The sequence below is a fragment of the Platichthys flesus genome, chromosome 13 (genome assembly GCF_949316205.1).
Source record: "Platichthys flesus chromosome 13, fPlaFle2.1, whole genome shotgun sequence".
Classification (NCBI taxonomy): domain Eukaryota; kingdom Metazoa; phylum Chordata; class Actinopteri; order Pleuronectiformes; family Pleuronectidae; genus Platichthys; species Platichthys flesus.
The window spans coordinates 11,411,790-11,430,223 of NC_084957.1; the positions used below are offsets into that span (position 1 = coordinate 11,411,790).

General features: G+C 39.7%; 3 protein-coding genes across 5 annotated transcripts in view; 1 reads left to right on the forward strand and 2 right to left on the reverse strand.

Annotated features, from left to right (window-relative positions):
• The window catches only part of LOC133966903 (sodium-driven chloride bicarbonate exchanger-like), a 30,337-nt gene extending 24,929 nt beyond the window's left edge, over positions 1 to 5,408 (forward strand). For 2 of the 3 annotated variants that reach the window (XM_062401979.1, XM_062401977.1), the window contains 8 exons: positions 6 to 167; positions 258 to 509; positions 635 to 703; positions 1,645 to 1,818; positions 2,931 to 3,050; positions 3,131 to 3,195; positions 3,297 to 3,410; positions 4,422 to 5,408. In XM_062401979.1, coding sequence (XP_062257963.1) covers positions 6 to 167; positions 258 to 509; positions 635 to 703; positions 1,645 to 1,818; positions 2,931 to 3,050; positions 3,131 to 3,195; positions 3,297 to 3,372 — 918 coding nt within the window. In that variant the 3' untranslated portion in view covers positions 3,373 to 3,410; positions 4,422 to 5,408. The remainder of the gene's footprint in view (positions 1 to 5; positions 168 to 257; positions 510 to 634; positions 704 to 1,644; positions 1,819 to 2,930; positions 3,051 to 3,130; positions 3,196 to 3,296; positions 3,411 to 4,421) is intronic. The other variant, XM_062401978.1, reaches the window with a different exon arrangement.
• A 1,458-nt stretch (positions 5,409 to 6,866) lies between these two features.
• Positions 6,867 to 9,153, reverse strand: gcgb (glucagon b). Its single transcript, XM_062401988.1, has 4 exons — positions 9,068 to 9,153; positions 8,860 to 8,965; positions 7,882 to 8,031; positions 6,867 to 7,119 (listed from the first exon to the last, which is right to left on the reverse strand). Exons 2-4 carry the CDS (start codon positions 8,952 to 8,954, stop codon positions 6,999 to 7,001), a joined length of 366 nt encoding a protein of 121 aa, XP_062257972.1. The 5' UTR covers positions 8,955 to 8,965; positions 9,068 to 9,153; the 3' UTR covers positions 6,867 to 6,998.
• Positions 9,154 to 10,025: 872 nt separating this feature from the next.
• fap (fibroblast activation protein, alpha) lies at positions 10,026 to 18,393 on the reverse strand. The gene is made up of 26 exons (XM_062401980.1): positions 18,172 to 18,393; positions 17,871 to 17,952; positions 17,374 to 17,463; positions 17,170 to 17,264; positions 16,999 to 17,073; positions 16,797 to 16,849; positions 16,547 to 16,619; positions 15,790 to 15,910; positions 15,555 to 15,709; positions 15,296 to 15,393; positions 15,035 to 15,164; positions 14,898 to 14,936; positions 14,708 to 14,806; positions 14,553 to 14,623; positions 14,399 to 14,452; positions 14,071 to 14,195; positions 13,838 to 13,888; positions 13,291 to 13,389; positions 12,638 to 12,707; positions 12,345 to 12,539; positions 12,180 to 12,234; positions 11,993 to 12,092; positions 11,187 to 11,245; positions 11,011 to 11,083; positions 10,692 to 10,765; positions 10,026 to 10,487 (listed from the first exon to the last, which is right to left on the reverse strand). Exons 1-26 carry the CDS (start codon positions 18,172 to 18,174, stop codon positions 10,386 to 10,388), a joined length of 2,241 nt encoding a protein of 746 aa, XP_062257964.1. The 5' UTR covers positions 18,175 to 18,393; the 3' UTR covers positions 10,026 to 10,385.
• Positions 18,394 to 18,434: the final 41 nt, after the last annotated feature.

The following is an 18,434-nucleotide window of genomic DNA, read 5'->3' on the forward strand; positions in this document are numbered from 1 at the left end:
ATCAGCCGACCAGGGATGATCGAGGCTGGTTCATTAACCCGCTGGGGCCCAACCCCTGGTGGACGGCAGTCATATCAGTGATCCCAGCTCTGCTCTGCACCATCCTCATTTTCATGGACCAGCAGATCACTGCTGTCATCATCAACAGGAAGGAGCACAAGCTTAAGGTACAGCCTGAGTTCAATGCAGTCACAGCTACGTCACATTAGTAAGACGAGGCTTCATCCGCTTGTACCCCCCCCCCCCCTTCTTTTCAGAAAAGCTGTGGCTATCACCTGGACCTATTCGTGGTGGGGGTGATGCTGGGCGTGTGCTCTCTGATGGGTTTGCCGTGGTTCGTGGCGGCCACCGTGCTCTCCATCACCCACGTCAACAGCCTGAAGCTGGAGTCCGAGTGCTCGGCCCCCGGCGAGCAGCCCAAGTTCCTCGGCATCAGAGAGCAACGATTTACGGGCCTCATGATCTTCACCCTCATGGGCTGCTCCGTGTTCATGACGTCTGTGCTCAAGGTGGGTCACGGACCCCTCGTACTTGCCCTCTGTGATCATACAACAGTATAAGTTTAATTTCAATCATTGAGTGTTGATGAAATGCATGACAGTGTTACTGACTAAATGCTTTTATTGCTCTTCAGTTCATTCCTATGCCTGTGTTGTACGGAGTGTTCCTTTACATGGGGGCATCGTCTCTCCGAGGCATTCAGGTGAGTTATTAGAGTTTGGGTGTATTTAATGCAGATTCTGCTCAGATTGAACTGTATCAATGTGAAGAAATAACTAGCACTCAGGTTTTTGATTGTTAAAATTGTATCTAGTTATGCACCAAATTGCACACACTCAAAAATACCAGTCCCTTAAACATACCTGATATTTTTCCTAAAAATCCACAAATTATAATCTGAGAAATCCATCAAAATGTTGGAAAAAGTTCTATCGCACGATGTTAAAGAAAGTGGTAAACATGTCCGTGTTCGCAGGAAAGTCTTAATCATGGTACTTTGTCTGGAATCAGTTTTAATATCCAAACCGGGCATGGAAAACAGGTCTGGACACTTACAATTAAAAATGTGACGAACGACCACTTTAGGACCTGAGCTGAATTTGAGTCGTATGGTTTTGTGATGATCTGTGTGCCGTGGATTAGTTAGAGACCTGCTCTGTGTTGATAACTCGTCGACTCTGTGTGGACTGTTAACTCCCTGCAATGCACGATAGGGGATCGCCTCCATATTGTCTGGCTGCCCAGAGAAGAAGTGTTAATTGGCCACTAGTGTGTTCCCAGCATTTACAGAACACCTGACTGGGATTTAATTGCCCTGTTTACTTCTCATTTTCCTCAATTCTGAATACTTTCTATTGTTGGTTTGTGAAAATTATATATAAACCAAGACAGAAATATGCGGATCTGAAGATTCTGTTGTAGTTCCAGCAACTTTTACTTGATAGACTTTTGTTTCTCTCCACAAGCCTCAGTGGTTCAGTTTGTTTGGTGTTTCATGATGGAAAGGCAGTGTTGTGTATAAGAGCCATTTGTGTCTCTCTGAAAAATATATATTTTACATCACATATATGTAAGTTGTTGTTAAATACAAGGATTTTTATGTGTTATAAAATAAATCTCACTCTGATAATTTGTCCTCTCCAGTTGTTTGACCGCCTGACACTGTTCGGTATGCCAGCCAAGCACCAGCCAGACTTCATCTATCTCCGCCACGTACCCCTGAGGAAGGTGCACCTGTTCACTATCATCCAGCTCACCTGCTTAATTCTGCTCTGGGTCATCAAGACCTCCAAGGCTGCCATCGTCTTCCCTATGATGGTGCGTGAACCGTCCAAGTACAGCAGCTGCAGGCACATCGCACGGGCAGCACAGCTGTTGTCAGACAAAATTATGTAAACACTTTCATACCACGACAATCAGAGTCATATCTTCCGTAAAGTGTTTTCTGTTCTGCTCTCATTGATAAAATAGATCCAAGTCTATTTATAGACAACACTGCGAGTTCTTCTTAACCATTCCACCTGCAGCAAATCATTTGGTCACTTTTTCTCATGTTGCTCTGAAATGTGATTTTATTTTTGACATTTAATTGAATTTCATAAAAAAAAAATATATATATATAGATCACGGGTACAAGCGGCCGAGATGAGTTTTCTCAGAAGGGTGGCTGGCATCTCCCTTAGGGATAGGGTGAGAAGCTCAGCCATCTGTGAGGAACTCGGATTAGAGCCGCTGCTCCTTCACTTAGAAAGGAGTCAGCTGAGGTGGTTCGGGCATCTGGTAAGGATGCCCACTGGGCGCCTTCCTTGGGAGGTGTTTCAGGCACGTCCAGTGGGGAGGAGACCTCGGGGAAGACCCAGGACTAGGTGGAGAGATTATATCTCAACACTGGCCTGGGAACGCCTCGGGATCCCCCCGTCAGAGTTGGTCAATGTGGCCCGGGAAAGGGAAGTCTGGGGCCCCCTGCTTGAGCTGCTCCCCCCGCGACCCGACCCCGGATAAGCGGATGAAAATGAGATGAGATGAGATATATATATATTTTACTTACATATTTGTTTTCTTAATTTCAAATGAGCAATAATGTAAATTTGACCAAAAAGCATATATAATACATACAAAACATCATATTCATAATATTTGAGTTTGTTCAAAGTAATTGCTTATAACTTTTATCAACACACATCCATGACCTTGCTAAAATACAGCTCATTTAAACTAATTTCTATCTCTCTATCTCTATCTTTCTATTTATCTATATATCTATGTATCGATCTATCTATCTATCTATCTATCTATCTATCTATCTATCTATCTATCTATCTATCTATCTATCTATCTATCTATCTATCTGTCTATCTATCTATCTCCTTCATCAACACATATGGTTTCTGTGGATTCAGCCGTTTTGATCCTGCTTGTGAATCCTGCAGGTGTTAGCGCTCGTGTTTATTAGGAAGCTAATGGACTGCATCTTCACCAAGAGAGAGATGAGCTGGCTGGATGACCTCATGCCGGAGAGCAAGAAGAAGAAGCTTGAGGATGCTGATGAGGTGCTGTTACCACAACACGCCAGTCGATGCTGAATCCATTTATTAACGTACATTCACGTTGTATTTTCTTCAATCCTCAGGAGGAGGAGCAGAGTATACTGGCAGAGGACGAGGGAGTCGTGCAAGTGCCATTAGAAGGGTACAAGTATGTTATCGTACATTTGTAAAGTTTTAAAACCACATTTCAATTGCACATTTTAATTGGTAAATGTTGACATTTTTTATCTGGCTTCTGTTTTCCTGCAGAGGGATACCCATCATCGACATCACAGACGAAATGTCAAAAGGCTCTTTTGGAAATACTTGGAATGCAAACGGCTGAGACTTTTGATGAAGAATAACGACTTCAGAATAATTAAGGTAAGATTCCTCAGTTGAATTCACAGAAAGCTGCTGATGGACAGAGCCAACGGAGACAAGCCAAACTACAGTTGGTTATTATAAACTATAAGCAACGTCAAATTTGACCAAAATACAGAAAAAACTCCAACAAATAAACAACCGAGAAAGAAAAAAACAAACTTGTGTGTGGGCACTAATAAGCTTGGATTCACATTCAAATAAGGAAATATTTCTCGTATTTATCCACAAAGTTGGCTGCCATTTTCTCATTAAATCTTTGGCTTCTCTTATCAGATGGCATGTACTTCATATTCCTCTGCAGCTGAAATCTTTACAGAGCTCTTTCAGGGATGTATGAGAGTCTTAATAAATGTCCAGTCAAAAAACAAAAACACAGATTACTCACAACATTATTCATGTTTAAAAAAAGTCTGTTTCGCACCGAAGTGGTCCATTTGGATTACCGACGTTTCAGGTCTGATCAGCCATTGTGCTGGAATTTAGATATAAAAGAATATGTGTGTGGGAAATGAGCTTTCTTGTTGAATATAAACGAGTCCGTTGATACCACTCTCATGTCTGTACAGTATATGAGGCTGCCACCAGTTAGTTCAGCTTAGCTTAGCACAAAGACTCCAAACACTAACTGCCTGGCTCTGTCGGAGGGTATATATGGTGACAGAGCTCATAAATGTACATGTTTTGTAGTGTTTGTTTAATTCTTTTGAAAAAAAGAAAATGTCAAAACAATCTTTTATGTTTGATAGTTTTTTTAAATCGTTTTACAGTTATGTGTGTGGTCAAGTTTCATGGTTTTATAGTTTTACAGTGCAGTGTTATTTTTACTCCTTACAAGATGAAATAGACAGTATATAATAACATGAAATGACATGACATGACATAATATGATACTTCATAATGAATGATTCTATTTCTGTCACTTTAAGAACGTTTTACTGTCCTTTTTATCTTTGTGAAACTTTTTTGCACAGATGTTGTATTTACTTACTGTTTACCTTTCTCTTACAGACGAGGGGCAGTGTCGTGTGTTTCTGTCACTGTCCCTTCTGTGTGTACATTGTGTTACTACCAATTATAAATCCCTCACATATATGTTTTGCACATTTGTGTGCGTGTTATCTGATGTGTCACAATTATATTCTGCTATTCATTGAGCCTTGTGTAGAATTTTCCTGTGTCGATGATGTCAAACTGTACTTTATAAAGCTAGAAAATGTGTATTAATACCAAACGGAATGCAAACTACAAAAAGATTGGTTTTGATTTGAAGTTTTTGCTTTGGGATAAATGTGTATTTTGTTTCATACTTTGTTCTTCGAGATACCATCATGTCAGCAAGTCCTTGCATTCTTTATCTATTTATATAACAATTCCCTACATTGAATATGATGTGTAATAAAACATGAAGCTCTAGTCAATATTCATACAATAAATGCAGCTTTACATATATTACAAGCATACACATAAGATCATTGTTAACAATTACTACATAGAATCTGTTTGAAAAGCCATATGTAATTGTGTCCCTCATGAAAAAGTCTGTAAACTTGATGTGAGTTGGTGGAACCATTTAATTCTGCCCAATGAATGTGACTCACCTAAAATGGAAATTATAGTTTTAAACTAACTAAATGACAATATTCTATACTAAAACTGAACCAAATACCAAAGCACTTTTTTGGTAAGATATCAATACTACATATTTATATAAGAAAGTATTATCTATATTTATTTTGTGGAATATAATAAATATGTTTGTTAAAGAATAGTTTACAGAGACTTGTGTCTCTATGGTGTCAGTGTATGGCTTATTTTGAAAATGTAAATATGAATAACCTCACTTTGATGTCATAAATTAACAAGATATGAGAACATTTAAAATCAGTTCCTGAGGATAACACTGAGATTGTAATGTCTGAGTTTTAAAACAAACAAAAAACTGTTTTATTATACACACATATTTTGTCAATGTTATTTTAATTTAATAAATTTCAATGATCACCCTCGTTCTTCATGTTCTTTTCTCATACTCAGCAGCTTGTGCATGCACAGCAACAATGGAATCATGGGTGAGACTTTATAATCAGGGTATAAAATACAAAAGTAATTCATAATAATGTGATTCAATCCATGAATTTAAGTAGAATATATCATGAATGATCAAATCACTTTGCTGTATGTGTCCTCTTTGAATGATTATTGACATTTACATCATCAGTGAACTTATAACTGATTGGACTTTCAGAAAAAAAAATTTACTTGCTCACTCACTCACTCACTCTCTCTCTCTCTTGCTTACTCACTCACTATCTCTCGCTCACTCCCTCACTGGTTCTCTCTCTCTAACTCACTGGTTCTCTCTCTCTCTCTCTCTCTCTCTCTCTCTCTCTCTCTCTCTCTCTCTCTCTCTCTCTCTGTATGTGTTTTGTATGAAGGGTCACTCAAAGGTATTGCTGTTATTTGGGTTAGGGTATCATCTATTTGACATTTATTGATCAGCTGCTTGCATCATGTCAGATCAGCCAGTTGTACGTGTGATGACACACTGCCTCCACCCACTGTTCCTGCATGCAGAACGACAGGAAGGGAACAACATGGAGGAACCCTCTGAGATTTGGCCTCGACTGGAGAGGGCCGGGCTCCTGAGATCAACAGATGGTTTGATGAGCGGCGGATGACAGCTGAGAGATGTGGCTGATCCCAGAGCGCGTCGAGCTGCTGGCTCGGGTGAGCTGCACTGCTTATCGTGCCAGGAGGAAGTGTCAACCCAGTCATTGTTCACTCCAATCACATAATTACATTTCCTTTCATTTAGCATGACCAGTGTCCTTGGTGTGCTGTCAGTGCATCAGTGGGAAATAACCAGTGAACAGTTGACAGGTGACACATCATGTTATTATATGGTAGTAATCCCAGCGCACAGCTCCCCCTGGGGGCTGCATGGCGTGTTGACTGAGTTTGGTTCTGCTTATTTAAACAGGATTAAGTGAGCATGGCAGAAAAAAACTAATTCTGTTTCTTGGCCAAATATTAACACTATTATCATAATAACTATTATTGATTAAATTGACCATGTTTTTATTTCGTTTTAATGAAATTATTGATGCACATTAACAGGTGGATCCTGTGCTATAAGATGTAGAGCAATCCTTGTCAAACCAAGAGGGAACTCATTGATTGTACACATTTCTTTATTGAAAACTAAATATGACTTTACTGAATTATTAGAAAAGGTGTCGAGACTATCTACAGAAGTAATTAGTGAACTTGCAGAATCCAGATCAATAATTGTGTCTTATTCTTTTTAAGATTATATGAGAAGGAAGAAGAAAATGTGAAAAGAAGAATCATGATGTGAGTGCTTGATGAAAATCACCAGCATTTAGGATTGACACACATTTCAAACGTACTTTTCTGCATCTTAACATTTCCTTCAACCACCGAAGGCCGACAGAGATTTTATGATGGGAATTTAATAGCATGACAAGGCTTGTACAGACAGTGAAACATAGAATGGCACAGAGTCAGTGGGAATCTTTGCATTATTAATGGGGAGCTGGTGGTGGCGCTCTGACGTGGTGGAGTCTACTCTCTCCTGCCCCGGCCGGTCTTCAGCCAGGACACAAACTCCTTGGCTGCCTGGTCCTGCAGGTAGGAGCTCACGTCGCTGGTGTAGGTGCCGTCCGCATGGCGTCTAAATAGACTCCTGCAAAAACAGATACATTCATTACAACTTGGGTACATATGACTAAATCATGTTTAGTCGTCTAACTAGATCAAGAGACAAAACAATTATAGTCAATTCCTCAATATATCACAACATTCCTAATAATTGAAGTTACGCCCCAACAATAAGTGATTCAGCAGTAAAAGGTTACAGGGCCGTGCTTGCATATTTTGGGGGATAGGTGCTCAAATGACAAAAAGGGCACCCTTCTCATAATTTTTGAAAATTATTATTTAATTAATTAATTAAGGATGTCTAATAATAAATAATAATGATAATAAATATATCTGATATTCAATTTCACAGCAGTGACAAACAGTATTGAGGCTTTCAAATCCTATCACTTGACGTTGATGTCAGGCAAACATAAACTTGATGCCAATTCAGGCGCATAAAATCTTCTTGGCTTGGATGAGAGCACGGTCACACGTACGCGAAGGCAATGCAAATACTGTTGGTCAAAGCCCCACTGTGGATCTGCTGCACCACAATGAAGCAGATTCTTTGCCTCCTTGCTCGCACATTCACGGGTTTGAGAGTGTGCTGTAAGGGAAGGGACTCGCAGAATTAGATCTCAAATGTTTTGAATTGAGAACTGATGCTATCATGGGTAATATTTAAAAAAAAAAAACGATACAAATCTAAAAAATATAATTTGAGTATCTAAAGTATCATAAGGCTCCCAATTATTTAAAGGCCAAAACCTGGGATCTGTGCACAAGCTCGACAGGACACACTCACCCGTTCCTTTTTGAGTTCTTTAGCCACTGGACAAAGTCTTGTGCTCGTCTTGTCTCCAGGTATTTACTGTAGTCGTTTGAAAATGTTCCCTCTGAATGTCTCTTCGGGAGCTCAACTGGTTCCATCATCATGGAGTTTTCGGGCAATAGCCTGCAAGAAGAAGACATTGATACAGCCAAGCCGAGCAGGACGCACTCTCTCTTCCAGCCCTCCTCTTCCTGTCATGTGCTTGTACCTGGGTTGCATGCAAACCTATTTGTTCTCATTTTTCATACCCTACCCTCCCTGCCCATCTCCTGTGTTCTTCCTCTCTCTTGCAGGGTCTCCCGAGGGAGTTCTTATTTGCCAAAATCTCCCCCACGCCACAGCTGTTCTTCCAGCAGCTTCACCATCCTCATCCACTAATCACTATGCTCACATTTCATACTCAGTGATCATAACGGTAAATGTGCATCTCATTGATGCTGTGCTCCAAGATTCCTAAAATTAGATTAAAAAAAGGTAATGAGGACAAACAAAACTGAAGCAATTTTTTTGTCATGCATCAATAAAGTTGACTAAATAATAACAATAAAACATTAAAGTCACAATTCATGAACATAAACTCAGGCATTAGGATATTTGTTGTAACATTTTTGCTAAAAAAATGATTAAGTGTAATCTGACATAATTTTACTAATCTGTAAATTTACAGTTACGGTTTTCTCATTACAAATTTCTGCTGAAATTTCAAGACATCACTTTTCATCTGTTTGTGAAATCTGGAACATTGAATTTATCTCACTTTCTTTTTGACCGAGGGACACCCATACAAAATAAATAGATGAACAATTTTGATGAGAGTTTCTATAAATTATGTTCAACTCTGGTTACTCGCTGTGAAAATTCTAAACCTTCGATAAACCTGAACCCCATGTCAGGCTGGAGAGTCCTCTGCTGAGCCTGTGAGAAAGAGGGAAAGCAGAGAGTTGATCTTACATGGAGTTACGATCTGTGTCCTGGTCAGGCACCTGCCAGCTGCTTTGGATGATGATGAGAAGCAGGAGTCCGGACAAAGTGTTGACGCTTGTCATCGTTTGAGTTTCTGAAACGTGAACAAAGACAGACAGAGAAAAAAAACATGTTGAGATTATTTCACCTCGTTGGAGTAAAAGTTTTTCCTGACCAAATACGATGCATGTCTCACCTGTGCTCCTTTACGTTGAGCGTCTGACCGAGGGAATCAAAAGGAGCGTTGACTGCTGTCCGTCTTCTCTCTTGGCTTCTGCAGCTGTTTCATGGTCCCCTCTTGATCTGCTGGATCTTATATAGTCGAGCTGAGGAGCTCTCTCTCAGGTGACTCCCTCGTCACACAGACCTCAGCACATCCTCACTTATCTCAACCCATTAGTCAGCTTCCGTCTCAGTCCACTGGATGGGTTTGACTTGAAAAACAACGTCTGAGTGATAAAAGCTGCTACTTTAGGTGTCACAATCAAACATGACCTCTGCCCTGACAAATAAATACCGGCACCCAGATGTGTTTGAACTGCTGCCTCTGGGGAAACTGAAAGCTTTCTCCCGTAGGCAAATCATATTATAAGAGCAAATGAAGCAAAAATACATAAAAAACATATTTTAAATAATATTAAACTTGTTTTTTATCAATAATTACTTTTGAGACAGAAATGAATGACACAGTTTTAAGTTTATATTAATATACCTTTTCTGAATATCTATTCATTGCAAGTGGACCATTCCTTCATATTTTGCTTGTGCCCATGTATCTAAATATGAAGGGACAATGTGGGATTTCCAAAAGATGTCGAATTTTGTTCTCTGTATCCTGGACTTGCTGCGTACGACTCAAAGATGATACCTTCATTGTTAAGATTTTATTTGTACATTTATTGACTGTAAAATAAGCTGCCACTGCTTTATGTCACGTCATCATCAGGTATTAATGCTGTAATCCCTGCATAAGGAAGTGGACATGTCTCCCTGTCACTGAAGTTTGTTGATACGAAGAAAGAATTAATCTTTTCTACTCTTTATACAGATTCTCTAACTCTATATTATAACTTGAAACAATACTAAAAAAATAAGACGCTTGGGACAATTTATTTTAAGTAAACTCAACTCTAATGAGAAAAACAAGGAAACCATTTTTGTTCAAACAATGTTTATTTTACTTTCATTACAACATGACAAATGTTCCCACTCTACCCAAACATTTGAATCAGGGCAGAGCAAATTAGACACTTTGCCGTCTTATTCACAAATTGTCTTTGACTATAAATGCATGCAATTGTATTTATTAAAATTTAAACAACAACTATCTTGAAAAAGTTCCACACAAAATACAAACTCTCATTTGTACAAGCAGTAAATATTATTTGCACATAAAAATGACAACAAGTGGATCGACCTGACGCTTCCGAATATCAGTGAGATACTGCAACACAACAGTGAACAAAAAACACTGTGGTAATCTTCATTTTAAAAAGCCTTCACGCTCTTCACATCTATTTGGGATTGAGGAGACATTTCTGCAGGAAGTGGCTCATGACGTTGTACATGTGATGGTAGGCCGGTCCGCTGAGAGCGTGGTCTTTGTCAGTATACCACTGAAATGAACACCAAAGTCAGATTAGTTCTTTCCACTTAAAATAACACAAATTTAAACCATAGCCTGCATATTTGAGACCGTGCATGACAAAACACATAAAACATGCCCCCCCCCCCCCCCCCCCCCCCCCCCCATTTGAAACCTGCATTAAAAAACACCATCAAGGTCAATATTAGTCCCACTTCCCCGAGCCAATATTTACCATCGTCTCAAAGTCCACCTGCTCGTTCACCAGGGCTTTGGAAATCTGTGCTGCCTGCTGGAAGTGGACGTTGTCTATAGGACAGACGGTGCCGTCAGTACGTGACCCAACATCAGAGCTCAAGTTTCCATCAAGGCAAAAACTGTCTATTTGTTCACATTACATGACATTGCATTTCATTTAGCTGACGCTTTTATCCAAAGCGACTTATAATAAGTGCATTCAACCATGAGGGGACAAAGCCAGAACAACAAGCCGGCACCTCTGTGCCACGTACATTGAGGAGAACAGAGTGTTTGAATGACACAGTTGAACGTACCGTCGGCTGTGCCATGAATCAATAGATAGTTCACATTTTTGAAGTTCTTTGCTCTGGCTGTCACTGTGGAATTCTGTTCAAATTAAAAGAGACATTTACCACAGTTAATAACACGTATCCAGTCATAAATGTGCTGCAGTAAAAGGTTAATGCACTTGAGCTTGTGTGATATTTACTTTGTAAGCGTCTGCATTCTCTGTAGGTGTGCCCATGTAGCGTTCAGTGTACACCGCATCTGCAGGAGAAAACCGATACCACCAATTAAATGAATACAAATAATCAAATACTTATTCTAAATAAGAAAAAAGGTTTTCAGAGAAATTGAATAGAGATTTGGATTCTTAAGTAGGAACTCCACTTACTAAGGATTCTAACCTTAAGCAAATATGTTTGTGGGTAATGTAGTTACCAAACTGTTTTCTATTATTATGACCATGTCGTAGGGTCACTGATATACTTGCTTTTAACTTTGTGTGTATCTGGAGATGTGAGCGTGGCCCAATCCTCCCCGGATGGAAACAAAAAGTTGAATTGTGACCTTCCTATTTTGCACAAATTGCAAATAGTTTATGAACTGTATGTTTGACCACTCAAACACTTCACCCATTCATACAGCTGTCGGGACAATATTAGGACACTTCGGAACGGGGACTACAGGAGCCAAGTATCGATTCACCACCAGTTAGTGGACAATCCTCTCTGCCTCCTGAACCACAGCCGACAAAGTAAATAGCAACCATGGTGAGACTAGAGGAGGTTCCAGCATTGGTGATCATAGCAGAGAAAGTAACTCGCTGAAGCTAAAGAGAGGTGACATAAGAATGTTCAGGTCCCTTTCCAGAGCCGGGGATTAGTTTGTCCTGTCTGGGCTACTGTAGAAATTTGGTGGTGCAGAGGAAGAGAAAACAAAATGATTCATTGTTTCTGGGTAAATATTAAAGTAGGAATCCATCCATCCATCCACTATAGCACGTCAACTCACCATAATAATCCCACTTGGCTACTGGAGCCACTGCGATTCCACACTTGAAGACTCCAGTTCCAGCTCCCAAGGCCATTGAGGTAACATAACCACCGTATGACTGAAGATCACAATTGAGGATATTCAGTGAATGCATAAAGAAACATGAAATACAAAGATAAGCACATGACAAGTAGAGAGAACTTACCCAGCCCCATATGGCTATTCTGTCTTTGTCGATAAAACCCATGTCAATGAATTTCCTATAACATAGAAATCAAGCATCATTCGAAAAAGCGATAGAAACATATTTGGACTTTTATTTTACCTGTTTTTGTATAAATCGTGCATGTGAAGGTCTTTTTGTTTTTACCTCACAGAAGTTATCTGATCTTCCACCTCGAACGTCCCGAGGCGCTTGTAGATCGCGTGCATAATTGCGTCGCCCTGGTAACCGCTCCCCCTTCCATCGAAGCTGGCGATTATGATCCCGTGTGAACTGGAGAGGTACGTGCCCCAGTTCAGCTTGAACCGGTAGCTCACCCTCTGACTGCACGGGCCGCCGTACCTGCACGGGTACAGCGACGGCACATTGAGAGATGTTAACAGAATTTTTCACAGGATTAGCTCGGGGGGGGGGGGGGGGGGGGGGGGTTGTTCACTTACACATCAATGAGAAGAGGGTATTTCTTTGATTTCTTAAAATTTGGCGGCAGCATCATTTGGTACCACAGATCTGTTGGCAAGCAAAAACAATAAAAGAGAGACATTTATGTTTAAACTGCAAAAGGTGTCATTAGAGAACTAAAGTCTTCCCATTAAATTTCGTTTCAAATAGTAATCAATTCTTCTGTTCCCTGAAGTCTTTACTTCGACCCTATTCCACCTATTACATCACATGCCTGAAGTCTCCAAAGGAAAGATGTGTCCTTTTAGATAGAAAAAAAGTTAGACCTCACTTGGAACTTTCTATATGATACAATGCATGTCATTTAAATATCTGATACATTGAAACGTATGTTTGACTTTACATGGATGTTTGACCACCATGGTTCAGAATGATGAATGTGAGTTTAATCCTAAAAGCTGTTTTCCCAGTGTTTCACAAGTGTGATGTGGACAATTGAAGCCTCCTGTGCACATATGCTGAAAGTAGCCATTTCAGTAGAGTGGGAAATGTCTTGTGTCCAACAGTGAAGTTTTGAACTAAAGATAATTGTATATTGGTACCTATAGACAGGCTTTTAAGACATTTTAGCTAAATATGTATAGGTCTTCAAACATTTCTGGGGGGAAAATTCGAGCTTGTGTTGTCTCACCAAATCCTGCAACCTTCAGTGTGCCGTACTGCATCGTGGGCATGTGGAATTCGGACAGGACATTTTCCAAGTCCTTGTTGTCTTCTAGGATGGATATCTCTGTAAAAAGAAAAAGAAACAGGGAATAACCACTAATCACTTTAGAAATTATAGATGTGGACGTGCAACTATGACGTGTGATGACAGCCTTTGAGACAGAAAAATTATTTAACTGGAACGAGACCTTACTTTTCGTTCTTTAGTTCAATTCTTTTGATTCTTAATTTGTTTACTGTCTCGTTTTACTGTTATCAAGACTGGATCCATACTCAAGCTTCATGCAAATTCTGTAATGGGAAATCTAAATCCATCCAAAAAATACTGTTTATTGTATTCTGTACAGATGTGAATTTTCAAAAATATTTTACACTAGATTATCATTTTTACATAAAAATATAAACACAAAACGATTATAATTACTGTAAAATCAGGCAATTCTAGAATATAAATTACCCACTGTCCTTGGGTGAATTCATGACACTTGGTAAAATGTTGCATGTTTACATACGTGCACCTTGGCCCCTGTTGTCCATGAGTGTGTAGAGGGGCAATCCAGGTCCTGGCAAGAACAAAAATAGAAAACGAACAACAGTTGATTACACATCAGGTCTTTTGTGTGACTTCAGACATGATTACTTTAGCTCAGATTATGGTTCACCGATGCTGAACACCACAGGTGACTTCCTGCACGTTAACCATAGATGAATCATTGCTTAAGAGAGGGTGGTGGGAGTAACTGACCGGAGCAGTCCATTCGGTAGAAAGAGGCGTCCAGGCTGAAGTAAGCCGAGTTGTACTGACACCTGTTCTGGTGCAGGTCGCAGCTGAGGCACTGAGGGGCAGAGGAGCTGCTTCCAATCAGAAGTCTAAAGAACAAACAACCAGCAGCACATGTCGGTCATTCAGTTTGTGTTACTGCTGTAATACTATATCGTTACTATTGTTAATTCATCCCAAATATGCCACCTGTCTTCCAGGATTCCACAAAGCCATGATTACAATAATGGAACAAAGGGAACATTTGATTAAACAAATGAGAACAGTCTCACAAATAAAAAGATATGCTTACTTGTAAAGATTTCTCTTTACGGCTATTCCTTGGTACTCATTGCTCACAAAATATCTGTGGAAAAGAGTTTTAATGAGGTTTTTAATGTCCTTTCTGCCAAATATGCTTTAAGGTTTATATAGCTTGCTCAGAAACATATGGTGTCATCACTCACATGGCATCACTGGTTAATTTGGAGATGTAGATGACTTCCCACTTCCCGGAGGTGATCGGTGTTGCTTTGCCCTTAAGGACACAAAACCCACAGTGAACGTGACGTAACGCTCGCAACAAAATACAAGTGACTTTTTGCATAGTTGCATAGCTTACATCTTTTACAAAATGAATGTGCTTGTAGCCCTGAGTGTCGCTCATCACTTTGTAGAAACTGAGTTTATCCTCAGCAAAGAAAAGAGGTAAAGGCACATACTGGGAAAGAAAAAAGAATCAATATTTTAGGGTTATCCATCAAATCAAATGCTGAGGATCAATAGATGGTGAAAACCTTTTGGAAACTCACATGGCCGACCCATCCAGTTTTGCTTGTTTGCTCAAATTTCTATAGAGAGCAGAGATGTTGAGACATTACAATCTGTTAATCGGCATTTACTTGCGTGAGCATTTAATGCTTGAGATCATCTGAGGAGTGACAGATACCTGCATTTCTCTCCAGATGCTTCCATCGAGGTCATAGATCTGCACGACCACGTAATTCTGCTTCCTCGTGAGCCACTGCACCGCGAAGCGTTCGTCTGTAACCCAGGTCACTGAGCACAAAATGTGATCACTGAGTAAAAGGCAACAGAAAGTGACAGGGCTTTCACATAAAGGCAGACCGTGAAGATGCTGTATTTGACTCATGCTTTGAAAAAACGTGGAGGGATTTAAGTCATGCTGCAAACTGGAGAATCTACAGACCCTGAAGAAATGGACGCAGGAGCCGGCACCTGTGTGCGGAGGGTTGGATTCCTGGTGTCAACCACAAACAGTTTCACCTTGGTCAGGGTCGATCCAGCCTTCACGCGACACAATATATTACACATTTGTAATGAATAATCACATGGTGTGGAGGATGGATTGTGATAAGGACAACGTGAACAGAGAAGTTACTAGAATTTGGTCTTTAAACTTTAAATCAGTTATGATCTTTTAACTGTTATGTTGAATGTTATCCCACCTTAGGGTACGGTACAGCCACGGTTTGAGGATATTGCTCGGATCCATACCAGGTGTACTCCACTTTGTGAACATCTGTATCATTTAACTCCAGGTAAGAAAAGAACTTCCCGGTTGACGACCACCATATGGCCCCGTTCGATGCAAACACTTCCTCTGAGGACAGAACACAACTCAATGATCATCTGACGCACACATGCCACATGGAAACCTCTGAACCAGTTCCTGTCACTCACCCTCATACACCCAGTCTGGGATGCCATTGAGGATCTCATCCTTTTTGCCATTGTGAGTCACTTGGATGGCTTCAGCAGTGACACCAGATTTGTAAAAAATGTTGAAGTCTGAGACGTAAACCTGCAAAAAACAATTTTAGAAGTTTTTGAGGATTTTATCTAAAAACATGTTAAAAATCTGACTGAAACAACAATGACCCAAACCTTTAAATACAAACTTAAGACATGGCTTAAAGCAAACCTAACTTTAAATGTTATTATTTCACTTTATCTCACATTTTTGGCTTTGTATTGTATCTGAGCGTTGTATTGTATTGTTTGGTTTTAAACATTGGTTATCTTCTTGTTTAAGATAACCAATGGTTCTTTAATCATGGCTTTCTTATACAGTTAATGTGGATGGTATGTAAAATGCACAAGAAAACATAGATATTTATAATTATATATATATATATATATATATATATATATATATATATTTGAAATAAATTATTCTATTTCAGGTTTCCTTGTAAAAACTGCCTTTATAATTGGCTCATTTACAGTATACTGTCTCTATTGATTAGTGAGCACTGTCAATAAGCAAATGAAAAAACAAATGACATGAAATCCACAAATGTATAAATGTACTTATAAATGTACTTCATCAAATATCCTTTATTAGTTTTGTCTGACGCAATCAGCTCATTTAGCCTCACCCACACGCAAAGTGTATTTCAAAACTGACATAGCTGAAAATTTTATAATTTCAACTCACATATTGGCTTCCTTTTGGGGCCCAGGAAAAGTACTGCACCACATTTGGAAGATTCGCAGGCGTAACAAATGTCCTGCAATGACACATGGAAATGATCGCAGGTCATGATCACTCACTTCATTGTGATATGTGTCTGTTGATTTAATGTCAGGGAAGAATTAAACATTATCATCCTAGAAACATAAAATCAGAGTTTCTTGAATTGTCACTGTGACAATTGACACTGTCCCATTAAAACATGTCTACTTACGAACGCTCCCTGTCATAGATGGTGTACGAGGCCGTAAATGAATGTCTCCATTTCTGTAGGATATGAAACACAAGACTTTTTCAGACTTTAATAAAGTTTCCTATGATTAAACTGATATTTACAGTGGAAAACTAAAAATAGATAAACTTTTGCAAAAACAAATATAAAGCAAACTGGAGAACGTTCTCCAGAGGTTTCTGACCTCTGTGAAATTGCTTTCAAAAGCGACGTATATATAATCACCAGACAGCATGTAATCTGTGGCATCCACTTGGTCCTACAGTGAAAATCATAGTGGAAATAGTAGTGTTAAACGATAATTCCGCATTGATAAAACAGTGTTTATTATTCAGGAAGTAATTAAAGTTATTACAAAGGTTGAATTGCTCAAATATATGGACTCCTCTTTTGTTTCTGCGTTGTGGAGAAAGATATTCCCATCGCTCGCCTTATGCAGATATTCTTTATCTGCACATTTAGAAAGGACAACAAATACGCATGTGAGAGTTTTGTACACAACTTGAGGATTCACATTATGTGTATTACTTGTATATTGAGACATGACTGGCGTTGATACCTGATATCCAATATAAACCGTAGGATCTCCACCTTATGGTGTCATTGAAGTAATCCTCGAAGGAGTACGGCCTTTTGATGACAGCAGACTCTGAAATTACAGGTAAACTGCATTAATTTGATGTAGAACCAGCGAAATGTGAAAGACTTGACTGGTTCATTGTTTTCCAGTGAAATCTGGAATGAAAAAAGAAAAAAAAACTCCGTCACACGGTGGCGCTGTTTGCACTACAACTCCGAGCAGCCATGATTTGACAATGATGATAAACACAAAGCATAATATGGTTTTCCTGGTCTGTCAATTGAGGTAAGCCCAAAGAAAAAAAAATATACGCAACATAATAAAACAACATCAAAGAAATCGTAGAATTTTGTAGAGGATAGACGCACACACTCACACACTCACACACACACACAGACACACAAACACACACACACAGACAAACGCACACACACACACAGATGGAAGAGAAAGGAGAGGCCTGAGGTTTAACTTACTGCTGAAATAGACTGATGGAATGGTGATCAACGTGATGACGACAGCCGCCCCCACCACCGCCAACAGCACCTTGTTGCAGCCCTGTGAGGTGACACACATAGACACACACACACACACACGAAAACACACACGGACACGCACACACACACACACAAGTTGGAAAACCACTTTCTAAATTCACACACGGTTTGACTTTAGTGCAAATCCATTCAACCTTAAAAAAGTGAGTGTATCACTGTCTGTTGTTCACAAACTGGTTTTCCACCAGTGAAGCGCACAGTAGAGTAATAGATTACTGACCATGGTGCAGATGCAGTCGCTGTGAAGATCTCTCTCTGCTCTGCTCAGTAATCCTCAGAGACTGGTGCTGGCGTTTGAGCTTAAAGACACTTTAAACTAAATACATCTACAGACATAACACTCTTGGTGAAAACGGCCGGAGCAGTGAGTTTGGAGCAAATGTGGCCACATGAGAAAAAGTGATCCTCTTCCTTACTCTCCCTTTTCCTCGCTGCATTCCTGAGCGCAGCCCGACTCAGGCAGGCGGACAGAGATGAGTCCCT